Source organism: Melitaea cinxia, chromosome 1 (genome assembly GCF_905220565.1).
Source record: "Melitaea cinxia chromosome 1, ilMelCinx1.1, whole genome shotgun sequence".
Classification (NCBI taxonomy): Eukaryota; Metazoa; Arthropoda; class Insecta; order Lepidoptera; family Nymphalidae; genus Melitaea; species Melitaea cinxia.
In genome coordinates, this window is record NC_059394.1 from 216,583 (window position 1) to 235,321 (window position 18,739).

An 18,739-nucleotide genomic window follows, 5' to 3' on the forward strand; every position below is an offset into this window, starting at 1 on the left:
GCTTCGTGAGCGCGGTCGAGTCTGAGGGTAATGACGAGGAGTCACAAACCTTTGAAACACCCGAAGGGGACCCGGTGGTGGTAGTGGCGAGATGCACGAAAGTAATGCTGGGCGACCGGATGCTACGGATGGCAAAAACCATCACGGGCGACCGGGCCGAAGCCGGCTTACCGTACGTGACCTGGGAACTACCATCACTGGAGTGGATAAACGGGGTACCAGGATGCGGCAAGACAACCCGAATAGTCAGGGACTTCGATGGGGACACGGAAGTCGTGATTACGACCACAGTCGAGGCGGCTAAAGATCTAAAAGAAAAACTGGTGCACCGCTATGGCAACAAGGTCAAGCAAAGGGTACGTACTATGGCCTCCGTTCTGGTAAATGGCTTCCGTGAGGGTTTAAAAATCAACCGCCTAACGGTGGACGAAGCCCTCATGAACCATTTCGGAGCCATAGTAATGGCCGCCCGACTATCGGGAGCTGAGAAGGTAGTCCTCATCGGAGACATAAACCAACTGCCGTACATCGACAGGGATAACCTGTTCGAAATGCGGTATTGTAGACCAACCCTTATAACGACTATTTCGTGCGAGTTGTCGTGCACGCATCGTAACCCCAAAGATGTCGCCTTTGCCATCAGTGAGGTTTACAAGTCCGTGTACAGCTCAAGCACAAAGATCCGATCTTTGCGAGTGGAGAGTCTCACAGGCACGCGCATTCCTGTAGGAAGGGACCGAACCCTGTACCTGGTATTTACGCAAGAGGAGAAGAGATTGCTGACTGACCAGGGATACGAGTCCGGTGAGGGATCGCGCGTCTTAACCATTCATGAGGCGCAGGGCCAGACCTATGAGGACGTCATCGTCCTCCAGACAAATACAAGGAGGCTCAAGATCCACGACAGCGTTTCGCACGCTGTAGTCGCGGTGACTAGACACACCAACACCTGTGTCTATTACACCGACGACCGTGACGACGCAATTGGTCGCTTTGTGGCGAGGGCAGCGGAGATGACGGACAAGAAAATCCTTGAGCATAGTCTCAAGATGGCCATTCACCATAGAGATGCTGCCGTCATTGAGAATGTGCTCAAAATGTTGAAAAATGTAGAGGTGTGAAGACATTATTGTATTGTAAGTATAAATTATGCGTAGATAAAAGTGTAAAGTAAGTAATATAAATAATAAAATTGAATGTAATAGTATAGGAATAGGATAATGTAATTGTAATGATAAGGCTTTATATATTTACTTAATAAGATAGGATTAGTCATATAATATATTAATAAAAATTAAAAAAAAAAAAAAAAAAAAAAATTAAATTTAAATGGACAAAACGATTCCTAACCAAAAAAAAAAAAAAAAAAAAAAAAAAAGTACCTAACTACTAACAATAACATAGGTTAAGTGTACATTGTAAGTAGCAAATAAGTGTACATATATTGTAGTTAGAAAATAAGTGTACATATATTGTAGTTACCAAATAAGTGTAAATATAATAAAAATAATTAGTATATAAGAATATAAAATAAGCAATATGTAGAATAGTCTTGGTCAGTGGACTCGCGTCGACTTTTAGAAATTTGAAATTTTAAGACTAGTTATTAAGGCTTCTAGATTCTAAGTTGCGGTGAAGTACCGATGCATGTTAAAAAAAAAAAAAAATAATAATAACAATTTATGGAATAACAAAAGCACGGGCATAATAAGCCTGTGGATATATCACATAACTAAAAAAAAAAAAAAAAAAAAAATAATATGTAATTACATTGTACGTAGTTTTAAGTGAAAATATAGTCTGAAACCAAGAAAAAAAGAGTTTTTTTTTACCTAGATACAGCGATGGACGTAGCACACATACATTACAGCATTTATATAGAATATTTTATATTATATATTTTAAGTTTTGTGTGGTTACGGCAGTAAGAATATAGCCACCCCTTCTCTTCGTGGGTGTCGTAAGAGGCGACTAAGGGATAACACATTTCCACTAACACCTTGGAACTTAAAAAGCCGATCGATGGCGGGATAACCATCCAACTGCTGGCGTTGAAATACACAAGCCGAAGACGGGCAGAAGCGTCTTCGGTGCGCCAAAGCGGTTATCAACGCGCTTACCCAGCGTGGTGACTATGGGCAAAACACATGAGTTCACGCCATTTTTGGCGCCAACTTGTGGAGGCCTATATCCAGCAGTGGACTGTATTAGGCTGAAGTGATATTTTAAGTGATATTTATTTAAGATCTCTCAACCGTAGGGCGAGAGAATCTTCTTTGCTCACTTGCGCCCTACAAACAGACTGAGTCAGGTCCTTTTACGCATTTGCGTTCAATGGCGCTAGAGCGCGTCAGCCAACAGACTACGACACGCACCCGTCAGGCATCCGTCACACGTGAGTTCCGGGTGCGTCAGGCAGACGTCACTCACCCGTCACTCGTGTACGCACAAGGTGAAGACAACAGTTTTGACATAAGTAACATTTTGTTTTTGTTTGGCTTTTGCATGTTTGTTATATGAACAAGGAAACGGGAAGTTATAGCGAAATATTTTTTTTTCTATCAATTCACATTACACGTGTGTACATTAGAGGAAAAGATAAGTGTTAAACTTCTTGAAAACTTGAAAATCAGGAGCTGTTTGTATATTTTTTTAAGAATTATAAACACAGGAACCAATATTTGATAAATCTCTTTTCAGCCAGTAATATGCCACTGCTACCCTCTATAGGCCTCTTACCCTATGGAGAATGGTTAGAGCTTACCACCACGCTGGTCCAATGCGGTTTGTCGGATATATTACCTACTAGAAGTAACGATCGCTATCAGGTGTAGATGATAACAACCGGGACCAACGCCTTAACGTGCTCTCCGAGGCATTTAATAAATCTAGTAATTTTAAACAAAGTTTTCTAATTATAGAATATGTGACGAAGTGCGAACCGTAGATTCAATGTATCAATGTGTGAGATACATAATTAAGTAGAAAGTATGTTAAGTAGAAAGATAGAGAATTAAATATTGCATAATTAATTCGAAACAATAAAACAAAAATCTAATGAACGAGTAGTTGATCAAACATAATTATTTAAAGTATTTTTATAATCAACCACACAAATGGTTTGCTCAGCACAATAACTACATACTGAACATAATTTTATTTTCAATAAAGTAATATTGAAAAGCTGAAGAGTTTTTGTTTATTCAAACGCGCTAATTTCAGGAACTACTCGATCGAATTGAAAAATTCTTTTTGTGTTGGATTGGCTGGATGGCCATTTGCCGAGGAAAACTATATAAATAGGCTATATAAAATCTTAACGCGAGTGAAACCGATGGACACCGCTCGTTTTCAATTTTGTTTTGTTGTTGTTGTTGTTTAAAAAAGTGTGTGTGTCAGCTCCGACGCAGGACTGGGGGCTATTCCTTCAGATAGACTGTTTAGCGGCCTATTAGGCACAAAAAAGGTTTACTAGTCTAAAAAAAGATTAATACCTATTATATCAAATGGTTAATAAACGAATCAAATAACGCCATCTGTCGGAACCCTAGATGGTGTTATTAGAAAACGTCGTCATCTATCGGCACTCTGTTGGGTTCCGATAGATGGCGTTACAAGAAACGTAGTCGTTCAGTAGATTTGACTCCCCATATTTTTTTAATAACGGGACCTTATTTGATAATCGACTCTTAAAGAGAAAACTTCAAAAGCTGTCACACACACATGCACTGTTTCATGATTATTACTTTAAATGCTTCAACTGTAAGTGTACTGTGTTCACTAATTTGGAACAGTAGAAGGAATTAAATGTCGTTCACTTTTTTGATATCAAAGACCGCTTTGAAATACTTTCACTGTCTATTACTATTAGACAAGTAGTTTGTTACTTATTAAGTACAATTGTTTGGAGCGTGTTAAGTTACTAATCGTGAACTGAGGGAGGTAACCGCTAGTATCAAACATTCAAATCTTATCGAGTGTTAGATATGATGGGTATTGATCTTTAAAAGCCTACTGAGTAATGTATTTCCAACTGCTTTCACAGTCTTACGAACATAATTGTCACTTTGAGATTAATTACTGCCAGAGTATTAAAATTATTGTTTCAGTATTTAAAAGGACATAAGTAAACCTTAAATCTGGGAGTAAAATAGATTTTGATACGAAATGAAGAAAAAAAAATTAGTTTTATTAAGTTACAATCATTACGGTACTTTGAAGTTTCACTTCAAAAATCAAACGCAGAGAGTACAGCAAAATAATTGCGTAATATAGCTTAATATAGACCGGTAGAGCAAAGTCCTCTTTCGAATAGCGAACAGAACGCCATCATTTAGTTCGTAACTGTAGAATCGTAACTGCGGTCACGGGCAGAGTAACAAATGTTAAAAGTTCTGAATCATAAATTTCAGGCAGACACCAAGTTTCAGTCTGCCTGTTATCTTGTATGCATTTGATATAGTTTTAAAGTAAAATGACGATTTCAAATCGCTTTGAAGTCTATCTAATATTGACCTAATAGTTCTATACACAGAAATTTGAACACTTATAATTGATGATTTTGTGTATTGTTTAAAATTTAAACACTGTTTTACCTCAAAAATGATCAGCAAAGTTTACAATCCATATGTATAAAAACTGCAGACTGCAGAGCTGACCTCGCAAACGTTTTTTTTACCATATATGTTATTAATCCACTTAATCTCCCCCCCCCTTTATAAATTAGGAGTATGAAAAATAAATGTTGGTCGATTCTCAGAACTAAATGAAAACAAAATTTCATAAACATCTCTCCACCCGTTTAGGAGGAATATTTTAACTAACATTGTGGCACGAGAATTTTATATATGAGATTAATCCTATTTCCTTGGTCGCGCCATCACGCGTGAACGGCTGGACTGATTTCACTATTTCTTTTTTTATTGGGTTTGTTATTGTCAGGAGAAAATTCTTATAAAAGAAAAAAAAAAAAAGTAAAACTGCGCGGAAAATTATAAAATTTAAGAAAACTTAACCACCATATAAAATTATTTCTAATCTATTAGCGCTTTGGACAATGTAAACTTTTTTAATGTAACCTTATGATGTTTGACATAAAATTGACAGATGATTGATTGAACTTTTTTTAAAATATTTTTTTTATTGATTAAACCAATTTGAATTCAATATTCATAGTTAAGACAACGTCATAAAAATTATATCATTTATCTTAAGACGAGTTTCATTTACAGATTTAGTTTAGACCGTATCGACTGTCCGCTGCGCTGGTGAGACAGTTACCCGTGACAACCGATATCACCCCTGTAATCGATGGCCGTTGAGTGATGGCCGCTATGTCGACAAAACGTCACCTGTCATAAGATATCCACTGAGATGTGACGGACTGGCAGTAAAAATTGGTTAACTAAATCCCAATGGTAGGATATAAGTTAGTATGAATTGATATGTGACAAAAAATAGGCTAGGTTTTAGATTAAGAACCGTCATTTTGAAGTTAGATAAGTTAGGATTTTTTTTTTGTAACGAAAGTATGTCAATAAATGGTAAAACTTTGAGCTTCGATAATTCGACGGTTCTTAGTCTAAAGCTTTTTGGGTAAGCCAAAGAATATAAATGCAAGGCGAAACGAAAGTTGGAATATCATTAGATTTGAATTTCGAGTCGGTTATTTCTTTCCGTATTTAATGTGAAGCAAGGGTTTTTGAAACAAATCAGGTTTTTTTGGGGTAACTTTAACCATGTAAGTATATCTTTCTATCATTTCCAGTTGTGTTCGAAGTTCTTAGAATAAAAAGTGTTTACAATATGCAGATAAAAAAATTAACGTCAATTATCTGACATAAGAATAATTGTGTTTGCTCGCAAACGAAAAAAAAAACCGACTTCAATTACATCGACGAGTAATACAACGTAGATCGACGAAAAAATAGTCAAGTAACTACGCGTTATCAAAGATTACTCAAAAAGTAGTTATCAGATCTCAATAAAATTTTTATGTGACCACATGACAAACATCAGCCTTTCGATTAAATTAAAAATTATTAAAATCGGTACACCCAGTAAAAAGTTATTGCGGATTTTCAAGAGTTTCCCTCGATTTCTCTAGGATCCCATCATCAGATCCTGGTTTCCTTCTCATGGTACTAAGCTAGGGATATCTCCTTTCCACCAAAAAAAGAATTATCAAAATCGATACATCCAGTAGAAAGTTATGCGGTATAATACAACGTAGGTCGACGAAAAGAGCGTCAAGTAAAAACGCATTATTAGATATAACTCGAAAAGTAGATGTTAGATCTCAAATAAATTTAAATGGGACCAATTGGCACACACCACCTTTCGATTAAAAATTTTTTGTCAAAATCGGTCCACACGGTCAAAAGTTCTGATGTAACATACATAAAAAAAAAAATACAGTCGAATTGAGAACCTCCTCCTTTTTTGGAAGTCGGTTAAAAAACTTGAAGTGTTGCTAGCGACAGCTTTTGTTTTATTTATTTATTTTCATGGAAACAAACATAATATAATATTTCTTTATAAATAGCACAAATTTAAATAATCTTCACCAAAACAGTTTCCAAAGATTGTTAATACGTAACAAGTACATGGCGTGGATTCGTCTTACGAAACCAAGCAAACTTAAATGAATTAGTGAGATTACAGAGAGTGTGAAAATCGTCCAATTTACCGATAATAATAATAATAATAACTAATAACTGTATCAATTAATAACTACTTTAGATTATTAACTAAAATTTAAATTAAAATTATTATAAAATGATAGTAATGATGATTATTTTTTAATTTCAATTAACATTACCGTTACATAATATATTTTTAATACGATTTTTTAGGTGCAATAATGTTTTCATCTGTTTGAGTATGATATTCAAACGATGTTATTGTAATACTGACAGCCGCTAGTTTCGTTGCATTTGATTCTGAGAACGTGTCACAATCGCGCTGTTTCAGTAAATCCATGAATTGAAATTGCACGTGAAAGCCAATTTGAATAAAGTATATTTCAAATTTGAATCAGATAGAATCGACGGCACGAACGGAGATATTTATGCGCGTAATCGTCGAACGTCGATAGTTCAACGGTGTTGTCGATAAAATAAATTATTATTGCCGATAGAACCGACGTTCTATCGATATTCCGATTGTGTTTATCGATAGTATTTGTTTGACGTACAACACTGATATCAAGTTGTGTTTTGTGTTGTTCAAGTGAATGTGACTGATGATCATTTAGTGTTACGAACTACAATATATGGATGTATTTTGACTATGTTGTTTTCGTTCGTATCTAACACAACATACGGATAATCTTAAGTCATCTGTGTATTAAGGACATCATTGTATGTGAAATTTAAAGAGGACTTTTAAAAAATAAAAGATGTTTCAATGTTTTAAGAAAGTTATGTTGTAAACTTTTGAGAAGAATGAACGGAGATAAACACTAGTCGAACACAAATATAATTTATACGACAAGCACAATAATTTGTTACAATTGTATCCAATCCATTAGTGTCCGTTATCACACACCTTCTAATCAACCGGTTGATTAAGTGATGAAAGCCTCCATCTTTAATTTTGTCGATTCGGTATTATGATGAAACCCATCGCACTCGGCTAATAGTAGTCAGTAAATGATTATTATTTACCGAAACCACTCCATCAGCGACTGATGTACTGTTTGCCGGGATTAGAGCACTCGCTACGAGGTCGGACCGCTGGCCGGATTGACTCATAATTGATTCGTATTAACACGACAAATTTTGCTATCAATAGATAACCAATATCTACGTGAGTGACTGAGCTGGAAACAGATTACATCTGGCCTTTCCTTATAATATGTAGTTATATCAGTAGGCTTTACATATAACACACGCAATAAGTCGCCTATTGAAACAGCCGACCGTGTGTGTAAGTATTTTATATAGTTACATTTATATATTCTCAAGGCTCTTAAATTTAAATTTGTTTATTTAAAATGAAATTTATGTGAAAGTGTATTCGAAAGCCTTCAATTATGAGTCACATGTTTAAGCTAGTACTCGCTCAAGAGCGAAATCTGTATTTGAGAATTGAAGTATATTATAACGAAAGTTATGTGACCTTTAAATATAAGGCTTCTAATTCAACATTTCGTAAACGTGTGTATTGTTCTCAGTTTATTGTTTAAATTTGTGAAATTTAAATCGACGGCGATGCGGTGCGACGCGTTACGTCTGAGACTCTATTTAGTGACTAACAATATGAAAACGAGCGAAACATTCATTTCGATAAACAATAGCTGCGTATTAAGCGTATACGATACAAGTTGAATAGTTCTGCATGAAATAATAAGTAAAAAGCGTGCGCCCGAGCGTGGCTCGCGGCGGTGGCGTGAGATTTTGATTTTGTTCTGAACTTCTACAAAATGAAAAATGTATTAATATAATATTCCTGCACGTCACATACATATATGAATACATATATAGGAATGTGATATGTATATATTTACATTTTAAAAGTGTGCAGTCCTAGTGGGTCTCCCCACCGTGCCTCGGAGAGCACGTTAAGCCGTCGGTCCCGGTTGTTACCATGTACACCGGATAGCGATCGTTACTCATAGTAGGGAATATATCCGCCAACCCGCATTGGAGCAGCGTGGTGGATTAAGCTTTGATCCTTCTCCTACGTGGGGAAAGAGGCCTATGGCCAGTAGTGGGATATTACAGGCTGAGGCGTTACATTTTAAAATTAAAATTTAAAAAATATTAAAAATATTAAAATTCCGACATTAATTGTCGTCTAACTTCGATTCTAGGAAACTAAATTGTTGAAATTTTGCGGGCGGACGGAGTCGGTCGCGGCGTAACGAGCCACGTCACTGGGTGAGATTCGAGTTAGTGATGTTTTCCAAGATTGACGAGCTATGTGTTGTTGTAATTACAATTTTTTTTTTAATTTATATATTATCTGAACAGTAAATGTAATATTTCGTTTTGTGATAGTGTAATATTAGTTAGGCTTCTCAAAATTTAAAGCGTTTTATTTAACACTAGCGATCCGCCCCGTTTTCGCAGGGGTACAATGCTGTTACTAAATATAAAATGTAAAATAAATATTTGTAATGTAAGCGCAAAAAATGTGTTTATTTACGACATCACATTAGAAACCTCTAAAACTATCAGTGTTCCTGTACTATATTAAACATAAAAACCTTCCTCTGAAATTACTCTATTTACTAAAGAAAACCGCATCAAAATCCGTTGCGTAGTTTTAAAGATCTAAGCATTCAGACAGCGGGAAGCGACTTTGTTTTATACTTCGTTGAAAATATTAGTAGTATATAATTATATAGTATATGTAATATAAATAAATAATATAATAAATAAATGTATAGTGTATGTATGTAGTATATAATTATATAGTATAGTATGAGTATAAGCTTAAGACGCCGCGTTGGCGCAGCGGTCACAGCCCTGGATTGTACCCATTGTGCTGGCGGTTGCGGGTTCGATCCCCGCACATGACAAACATTTGTATTGGCCATACAGGTGTTTGCCGTGGTCTGGGTGTTTGTGCAGTCCTTGTGGGTCTCCCCACCGTGCCTCGGAGAGCACGTTAAGCCGTCGGTCCCGGTTGTTATCATATACACCTGATAGCGATTGTTACTCATAGTAGGAAATATATCCGCCAACCCGCATTGGAGCAGCGTGGTGGATTAAGCTCTGATCCTTCTCCTACATGGGGAAAGAGGCCTATGCCCAACAGTGGGATATTACAGGCTGAAGCGAGTATAAGCTTAAATTATTCTGCGTTGTATCCAATAATATAATTTCATAACATTAGGTATATACCTATAAATATGCTGTCAAATAAAATCAAAGTGAATACTTGTTCTTTAAATGTTTTTAAATTATATTATTTTAAGAAGAAGAAAAATAAAGATCAATCACAACGACGTTCAGATTTCGTACATAAACTTTCATCTCACGTAATTACAATATATTGAGTGAACAAATTAAGATGTAATGGAAACTTTAGACGTAATAGTATTATTTTTTTATGTCATAAAACACTTTGACAGCCTGTATATTACAGCCTGTACAGCCTGTATATTCAATAAGGTTATAGGCCGAAAAACATCATAGCGTGACTCATTGAAAGGGAGCAACTGTAAACCTCCGCCAGTTTGGCTAGAATCACAGCTCGGATGGAACAGCAAAGCTGTGTCAAACTATTTGTCATATCCGTTCGCTGTATGATGTTTTATTATTAAAATGAAAACTTGAGATTATATTCTATAGAATATAATTCATATTCCGGGAATATTGTGAACTATAAAAGCCGCTCATAAATAAATGATGCACATTTTGACTTATATTCTTGGAAGTCATTTGATGACATTGAGATGACATTGAGATGACATTTGCGGAGGAAAGTTCTGGCAGGTTTTATTGTTATTGATAGAGGACAACGGAACCGTTGGTTCTGTTTTAGAATAGATTCTTGGGTACCTAAAATATATGTGATGAACTTTGATAACTTTGGAAAATGGAATTTCGTTGTCTCACCTTTGTTAGTACACTTTAGTAAATAGGTTTGAAAAATATTTTTGACTAGTTTTGTATCTTTTAATCTGTGTAGTTTTGTAATCAATACGGAATGGATATTTGTTTTTATCCTTGTGTGTCTCCCCACCGTGCCTCGGAGAGTACTTTAAGTCATCGGTTCCGGTTGTTATGACAAGTATCTGACAGCGATCGTTACCGTATATCGTAGTACTCGTAGATCGTAGGGAATATATCCGCCAGCCCGCAATGGAGAAGCGTGGTTCATTAAGCTCCGATCCAACTCCTACATGAAGAAAGAGGCCTACGCTCAGCTGTGGGATGATGCAGGCTGATTCGTATAAATAATTATACCGCATAAATGACGATGAGCGAAAAAATATAACAACATACACGCACGCACACACACATATACACACACACACGCACACACACACACACATACAAATATATATATATATAGCTGTCATGTCAATATTAAAGTAACAAATGATACACGCACATACACATGGAAGACTAGCACGACGACATTTTATTAAAAACTCCGAAGTTAAATCGAAGTTCTTCGGTACCTTCACGTCACATTTAATACGTGTTTAAGTATTAAGCCTTGCAGGGAGAGTCAATATTAGTGTATCGAGTGCACGGAGCATATCGCCGCTCCTCCGAACAGCGAGTTGGAAACACAAACAAGCCGATTGCCGACGGTTGTTGTAACATTATAACTCATTTTCAAAGCGTACGACCGATTCCTTACAGTAGAAGTTTTTTAGAAACTGCAAAAAAGTCTACGACGAAAACGTATCAACTAAAAATACATTACAAAGAATTACGGTGTAACATTGTCAAGTTCATAAGATTCCGTTGAATAAAAAAAGTGATTGTAAACATTTTTTAATACTTATCATATCAAAAATCGACTGTTCGAGCGGGGATCGACCCTGCATCTCCGACTGACTGTGTCGGTGCTCTAGCCAATTAAGCTATGGAACGATGTACCCGTTAGATCGAAATTTTTGATATGATGATTTTATATTCGGTTTGAGCGAACCGTGGTGCCACAATTCCTAATGTGTGGTTAACACAAAAAATCGTACAAATTAAAAAGCGATTGTAATTGGTAATAATGTGTAAATTGAGAAAATAGCGTTTTTTTGTACAACTAGATCGGCAAACAAGCGTATGGCTCGCCGGATGGTAAGCGATTACCGTAACCTGTAAACGCTTGCAACACGAGAAGCATCGCAAGCGCGTTGCCGACCCTACCAACGATCCCCCCTCCCCCAGAAGTTTTGGTCACCTTAGTCACCACAGGAACGCAACCATGCCACATGCCACATGGACCTATGGTATCTATAAATTTTTCGCGAAGAATGAAATTCACAAAGAACTTAACAAAATATAGCTATATCATTCTGGATATAAATTAGTGACATTTCAATTAATTTCAACGTGATTTATCGACTTGAAATAGCACAATTCAACTTTCAGTTGTGCGTATTATTGGTAGTCAAGTAATAATACAGTTTAATTGAGTTTTTAACGCACTCTTTGTTCCGTTACAGCGGAACAAACATTGCTTGTAAAACAGCAAAATGTTGAACATTCATAAAACTCGTATCGGAGCCGACGTAAGAACAAAAATTATATTTTATGTTGTGTTAAACCGTTTTTATTAATAAAATGGTATTCAATGAATGCGTTTAATACGTGTTTTCATCTGCGCATATTGCTGGTTCAGGGTTGTAATAATTGGACGAATTCAATAAATATTACTTTTAGTTTGATCGTAACTTAAAAAATGGCGATGTGATATGAATTTTTATCCGATTTCGAAAGAGGAAGAGGTTACGCAATTCGACCGTGTATATTTTTTTTATTTATGTATGTTCGGGAATAATTTTGGTCGTATATGAACCGAATTTGATAATTATTTTTTTGTCGGAAAGAAGATATCCCAAGTGCGGTATCATGATAAGGAAATAAGGATCTGATGGTGGAATCCCAGTGAACTCGAGGGCAACCTTCGAAAATCGTAGTGACGACTAGTACGTTTGTTATTTGTTTCATCTACTTACTGTATTACTTGTCGATGTAATTGAAGTCGTTTTTTTTTCGTTTGCGAGCAAACACTATTTAATAAATATAATAATGATTTCCTTTGAAGATTAAATTTATTATAAAAAAGTTTCAAAAAGGTTTTGGCTTACAATATGTATTAATTTACTTATTAATGTAGAAAATAACATTTAAGCCGCGTAACCAAAGTTTTCGATACAGTACAGATATTAACGATAATAATGTACTAAAGAATTTAAGATCTAAAAAAAGTAGATAATAACATGTCTAGCTTCAAATAAAAACATTAGGTTACTTGTGAAGCAATTTTCTTTAAACCAATCTCCTTTATTGAAATTATTAGGGATCTATCCCTTACACACACACTTAATGGAGAATTTATGTTTGGTCGTTAAAGGTTTAGAAAATGTTACAATTTTCAACGTTGCACACATCTTAAAACTCATTAACAGTTTGTAACCGCATTTGTTGCGGACAGCTGGAGAAAAATAAACGGAAAAGCATTTATTAGAGAATTATGATTATCTTATCATCGATGTTTCCTTTAAATTGTATGTTTGTTTTGAATAAGACCTGCTACGTAAACTTCCACAATCTGTTTTCTCTTTAACTCTTAAGAGATTGTGTCTAACACTGTGCATCAATGATTAGGGAGCTTAAATCGCGCCCGGGGTACAAAGCCTTTTTAGCCCCCCCCCATTCGAAAAATTTATTTTTTGCCATTTGGCGCCTCTTTGTGAGTAACGCCCGGAGTATGAAGCCCTTGCCCACCCTCGCTACGCCACTGCTGTGTGTGCCTAACAAAAGAGACTTACTAAAACAATTCGATAAAGTGTCGTATTATTATCGTAGTTTTTTTATTTAACTCTGCTTGTATAAACGAATCATCGATCGATCGAGCGCTTCGTATCGTAACTGACGGATTTTAATAATCCAGAAGCATAATACATGCAGTTATATTTTCGGTAACGGCTTATTGTTACATGCAATGAGAACGGTAAATCGCTTTGAGATGAACTTTACTAGTTGGTACACAAGGAATCGTGTCAGACCGCGTCACATCGCGTCAGACCGTGTCAGGTCACGTCGGGCTCGGATTACATCGGGCCGTTTCAACTCGCGTCGGGCCGCGTCACGTCGCGTTGGGCTACTCTGGGCCAGCGTTAGGGCGCATCAAGCCGCACCGCGCCTCGTAGCGACATCCGCGCGAGTGAATTATGTCAACAATAACAATACTCGCGGATAAATCGCCGATCTCCTTCCATTGTTTATTTGATTAACGTTCGACAGCGCTCTGCTTTCGTGATTTAAATGCTTTTAATGTTCTGCATTCGGTCCGTTGTAATTATAAATTAAATGTTCCTCCACGAGCTAGATATTTATTTTTATTTCTGTTATCTCAGGAACCAGTTTTATGTAATTTTTTAGTGAAACTATAGAACTCGCTTTCATTCTTTTACTACATGAATACCAAGTTGATCTCTAGTTACAAAGTAATCTATACAAATAAATAAAATTGGAGTGTCTGTTTGTAATATTAAAATAACCGCTTTTTAATAAATGCATATAGATGTATACTCGGTACATATACAAAAATAATATAATAATTTTTTTTACAATTTTTGTCTGTCTATCTGCCTGTTTGTTCCGGCTAATCTCTGAAGCGGCTGGACTGATTTTGACGGGACTTTCACTGGCAGATAGGTGGTAGAGTAAAGAGTAACTTAGGCTACTTTTATTTTAGAAATTTATTTATTTTATAATTCAGCGAACTGAACAATACTTTACTACTTTTTTGTTAAATTCCACGCGAACGAAGTCATAGGGCATAGCTAGTTTTCTAATTAAAGTAGACGCATATATACTTAAATGACAGTTAATAACTACATTCGGGCAACGGAAGCGAAATGTAATTCAACAAATCATCGAGGAAGAAACTCAGAGCCGACAGTTCATCTGATCCTCGAAGACAAATACAAGGTATCAGAGTTTTCCGCAAGTGTTTCTCAAAATCGTTTACATTACATCGGCGATGATGCAATTATCCACTTTAAATATAATTTAAGAATTTAAAATGAAGTAAATTTATTTTAAATTTCAGCTTTATTACAATCGTAATAAGATTTGATTTCGGTGTGAAAAGTGAATATTTTCTGTATGCACGGTATTTCTCCATATTCTCAATGATAGTAAAATTCATCATTCATCACCAGACTTAAACGTGTGTTCATATTGATTTTTCATCATTTAATACTAGCTTTAATCGTATATAGTAATCTTGGGAACTACCTACTAAAAAGGTTCTTTTAATAGTTCAAATGTTACGTTTCAGCCTGCAATATCCCACTGCTAAGCATAGGCCTCTTTCGCCATGTAGGAGAAGGATCAGAGCTTAATCTACAACGCTGCTCCAATGCGGGGTTTTCGGATATATTCCCTACTATGAGTAACGATCGCATATCAGGTGTACATGATAACAACCGGGACCGACAGCTTTACGTGCTCTCGGAGGCAGGGAGACCCATAAGGACTAACAGCCAGACCGGAAATAAATATTTGTGTAAACACAAATATACGCTCTGAGCGGGAACCAAACCCGCGACCGTTGCGTGGTCACGCCGCCGACACGGCAAACGTACAATTAAACCAGAGCGGTCGTCAAAATGTATTTTATTCAAAACGGATAAGTTTTAAATTATAAATCCGTATATAACATATTGCAAGCGAAACCGCAGACCGTTACTAAATCTATTATCAGAAGAAGAGAATTAGAAGAGATTCGTTTGTTTTGACTTTGGAAAAAGAAAAAGCTTAAAATTCGATTGTATTCTGGTGTTGCAGACGTCTATAAGCTACGTATTGCTTACCATCAGGTGAGCCGTACGCCTGTTTGCTGAGCTAGTTGTATAAAAAAAATTACTGAGCACACCCGCACAAATACAATAATATAATAATAAATTAATCTTCTCGATCCTCAATACATTCCACTCATTCATCCACATTAGCTAATTGGGAAAATAAAAATATTCACCAGAATCCCCCGGAGTAATCAAGCGGCGAGAGATTCATCCTTGCCGGCCTTTCTTTAACTTATCTGCGGAACTTTTATGATATTAATTACTGGCGTTTAATATTATTTGTGACAAATGCAAATAATATTGTTGTGTATTTTAAGAATTAACAAACTGTATAAGTAATAATAAATCACCGAAAGTGTGCGCTCAACTTTCGAACGACCGCATCAAATCTGATAATATTTGGACTTTTCTGTGTTCATCACTGTCACGTAAAACAAAAAAAAAAAAAAAAAAAAAATATATCGATTACAAAAATGGCGGTACCAAGTTTGATCTCGAGATAGTTAATCATATAAAGAAATTAATTATATTTTCATTTATTTTAACTAATTGTCTTGTATAATCTCAGAAATTGTCTGTAGATGGTGATTCTGTTGATCAAATACAGTAAAAATAAAGTTTAATAAAGTAACATAAAATAACTCATTAACAATGACACTTCCAGTTGCGCATATTTCTGTTAACTTGTGTACCTATATATATTTTAATACTACCCTACATATTGTTAATTTCTAGCCTTGACTATAAATTGTTATATTGTATTGCGATGTACCCAACATATATATTTTTAAACATTTTTGAATATCATATCAAAAATCGACCGTTCCAGCGGGGATCGAACCTGCATCTCCGACTGACCCTGTCGGTGCTCTAGCCAATTAAGCTAAGGAACGATGTACTCGCTAGATCGAAATTTTTGATATGATGATTTTATATTCGGTTTAAGCGAACCTCTATAAGCGGATACATATTTTTGTTTAATTATAGTTTTTTTTTCATGTAAGTGAATTGTATTCTTATCGTCATGATTGATTAAGATTGTAATGAATTTATAAAAACGCCACGCAAATATACAAGATACTTTAAAACTTCGTATCAAATTCTATCAATCCAAATACAACACTTTATCCTCAGTTCAATCATAAGCTCTGTTATCTATCACGAAATGTTTACAAGAATCAAACTGAAATAAAAGATTCTCTTTCATTCGTGAGTGTTATGTAAAGAAGCCTTAAGTACTTCATTAATGTGGCTTCAATAGTTCTGGAAGGTACAGAATTTATCTCTATTGGACAAGGATTAATTGGTTATTTGTGACGACTCATGCTGAAGGTCTTAATTGGAAGAGAATTAAGGGATTATTCCCGGGAACGCCTCCGTGTCCCGGTAGCGACCAATTAAAAGTGTTCGACTAAATATAAACGGTTTACTCCATTGAAAATATTTTAAGCGGATTTAAATCGTTAAAAATGTGATTAAATTCCATATTTTTTCAATATTTTGTGTTTAATTGTCAGTTTCATGACGATGATGTAAACGGTTTTAACAATTTTGACAAGTCTAAAGTCATAGGATATTTGTATTTCGAAGTTGATGAGCTAGCTAATTACCTATCTGTACAAATAAATAAAATCGGAGTGTCTGTTTGTAACATTAGAATAACCGCTATTTACTAAATTCACATGGATGTATACACAGTACATATATCAAAAAACAATTTTTGTTTGTCTTTCTGTCTGTTTGTTCCGAATAATCTCTGAAACGACTGGACCGATTTTGACGGGACTTTCATTGGCAGATAGCTGATGTAATAAAGAGTAACTTATTCTACTTTTATTTTATACATTTATTTATTTTACAATTCTGCGAACTGAAAAACAACTTTTTCGTTAAATTCCACGCGGACGAAGTCGCGGCAAAGCTAGTTTTGAAATAATAATATAGGTAAATTTAAACTGTAGCTTATGAGTAACGTTGTAATAATTTTAATACTTAACATATGGCGCCACATCGTTGGATTTGTTACGATTTAAGCGTAGAGCCTCAAGTTGCCGTATAAATAAAATTAACCCTCTTTTTGTTTTATTTATTTTAAGTGTATTTGTTACTAACACATAATTTGATTTAATTTTGAATATGGATTTATTTCTGAAATCAATGATTATTATTATTATTATTATTATCAATAAATTTTAGCCTCATTTCATACTGTCAATTAATTAAAATTATAAGTTCCATGTTATTAGTTTAAATCGTATTTTGTTAAGTAAAACAAATAGAGCTGAAAACTCGTTAGGAAGTAATTACAAGTTTACGGAAGTTTGATTTAGTATTTGTTACACACAAAACTGTTATCAGAGCGAATCACCACCCCGAGTGCCGCGCTGTTAGACTTACTTACCTCGTAATCGTGTTTGCCGAAGGACTTTAACATAATCCTTCCTCAACAAACTGATTGATGTTAGATTTTAGTACCAAAGAAAATTAAATTTTTGTTATTTCAACGTATAGTCAACTCTGTTAGCTGCACACAGGGAAACAAAGAAATGAATAGCACGCAACGCTCACACACGCACACACGCACAGACCTCCGTCAGAAAACATCCGCTGGTAGATCTCGTCGCAATCTGTGGGAACAGAACATCCGCTTAGAAAGTAACGAATCGGAATGTAAAATAAAACATTTGCTTCGACGCGTTTGCCCTTCGAAGAGGATTTAAAGGGATTCGTCGTGGAGCCGCGACTTCAATGTTTGGATTTACGAGTGAAGATAGCGTTGATATGGTCTAACAAGTTTAGCGCTACAAAAGCGATTAGTAATAAAAATGCATCGACCGGTCGCGGGCAGGAGTCCTTGGCACGGGGCCCGGTGGCGCGGAGGGCGGTGGGCGCTACGCAGAATCTATGAAAAATCGCTTTCCTCGAGCGAACGCGACGAGAGCTCGCAATCACCGAGCGAGGGGAAAATAACTTTTGTTTCAAAATGTATTTCCGCCCGGATATTTCGATATCGAGTAACAATAAAGGCGGGCGCCTCTCGCCGCTGCGCTCGTATATATCCGTTTATTTAGACGTACACAATGATGAATTCGATAGTTGTCGTGATGCCGCCGCTTTTATCGGGGGATTTGCAACAAATTGCTGTTTGGGCGCGCGATCCACCCGATTAATTCAAAGCACGCCCATTCGCTTCAATAAATATGTTAAAATGTTTTGTGACAATGGCTGCCGAATTCG

At 35.8% G+C, this 18,739-nt stretch overlaps 1 protein-coding gene across 1 annotated transcript in view; it reads right to left on the reverse strand.

Moving 5' to 3' along the window:
* LOC123657362 overlaps positions 1 to 18,739 on the reverse strand; it is an 82,026-nt gene that overhangs the window by 43,390 nt on the left and 19,897 nt on the right. The window contains exon 3 of the mRNA XM_045593186.1: positions 18,091 to 18,129. Coding sequence (XP_045449142.1) covers positions 18,091 to 18,129 — 39 coding nt within the window. The remainder of the gene's footprint in view (positions 1 to 18,090; positions 18,130 to 18,739) is intronic.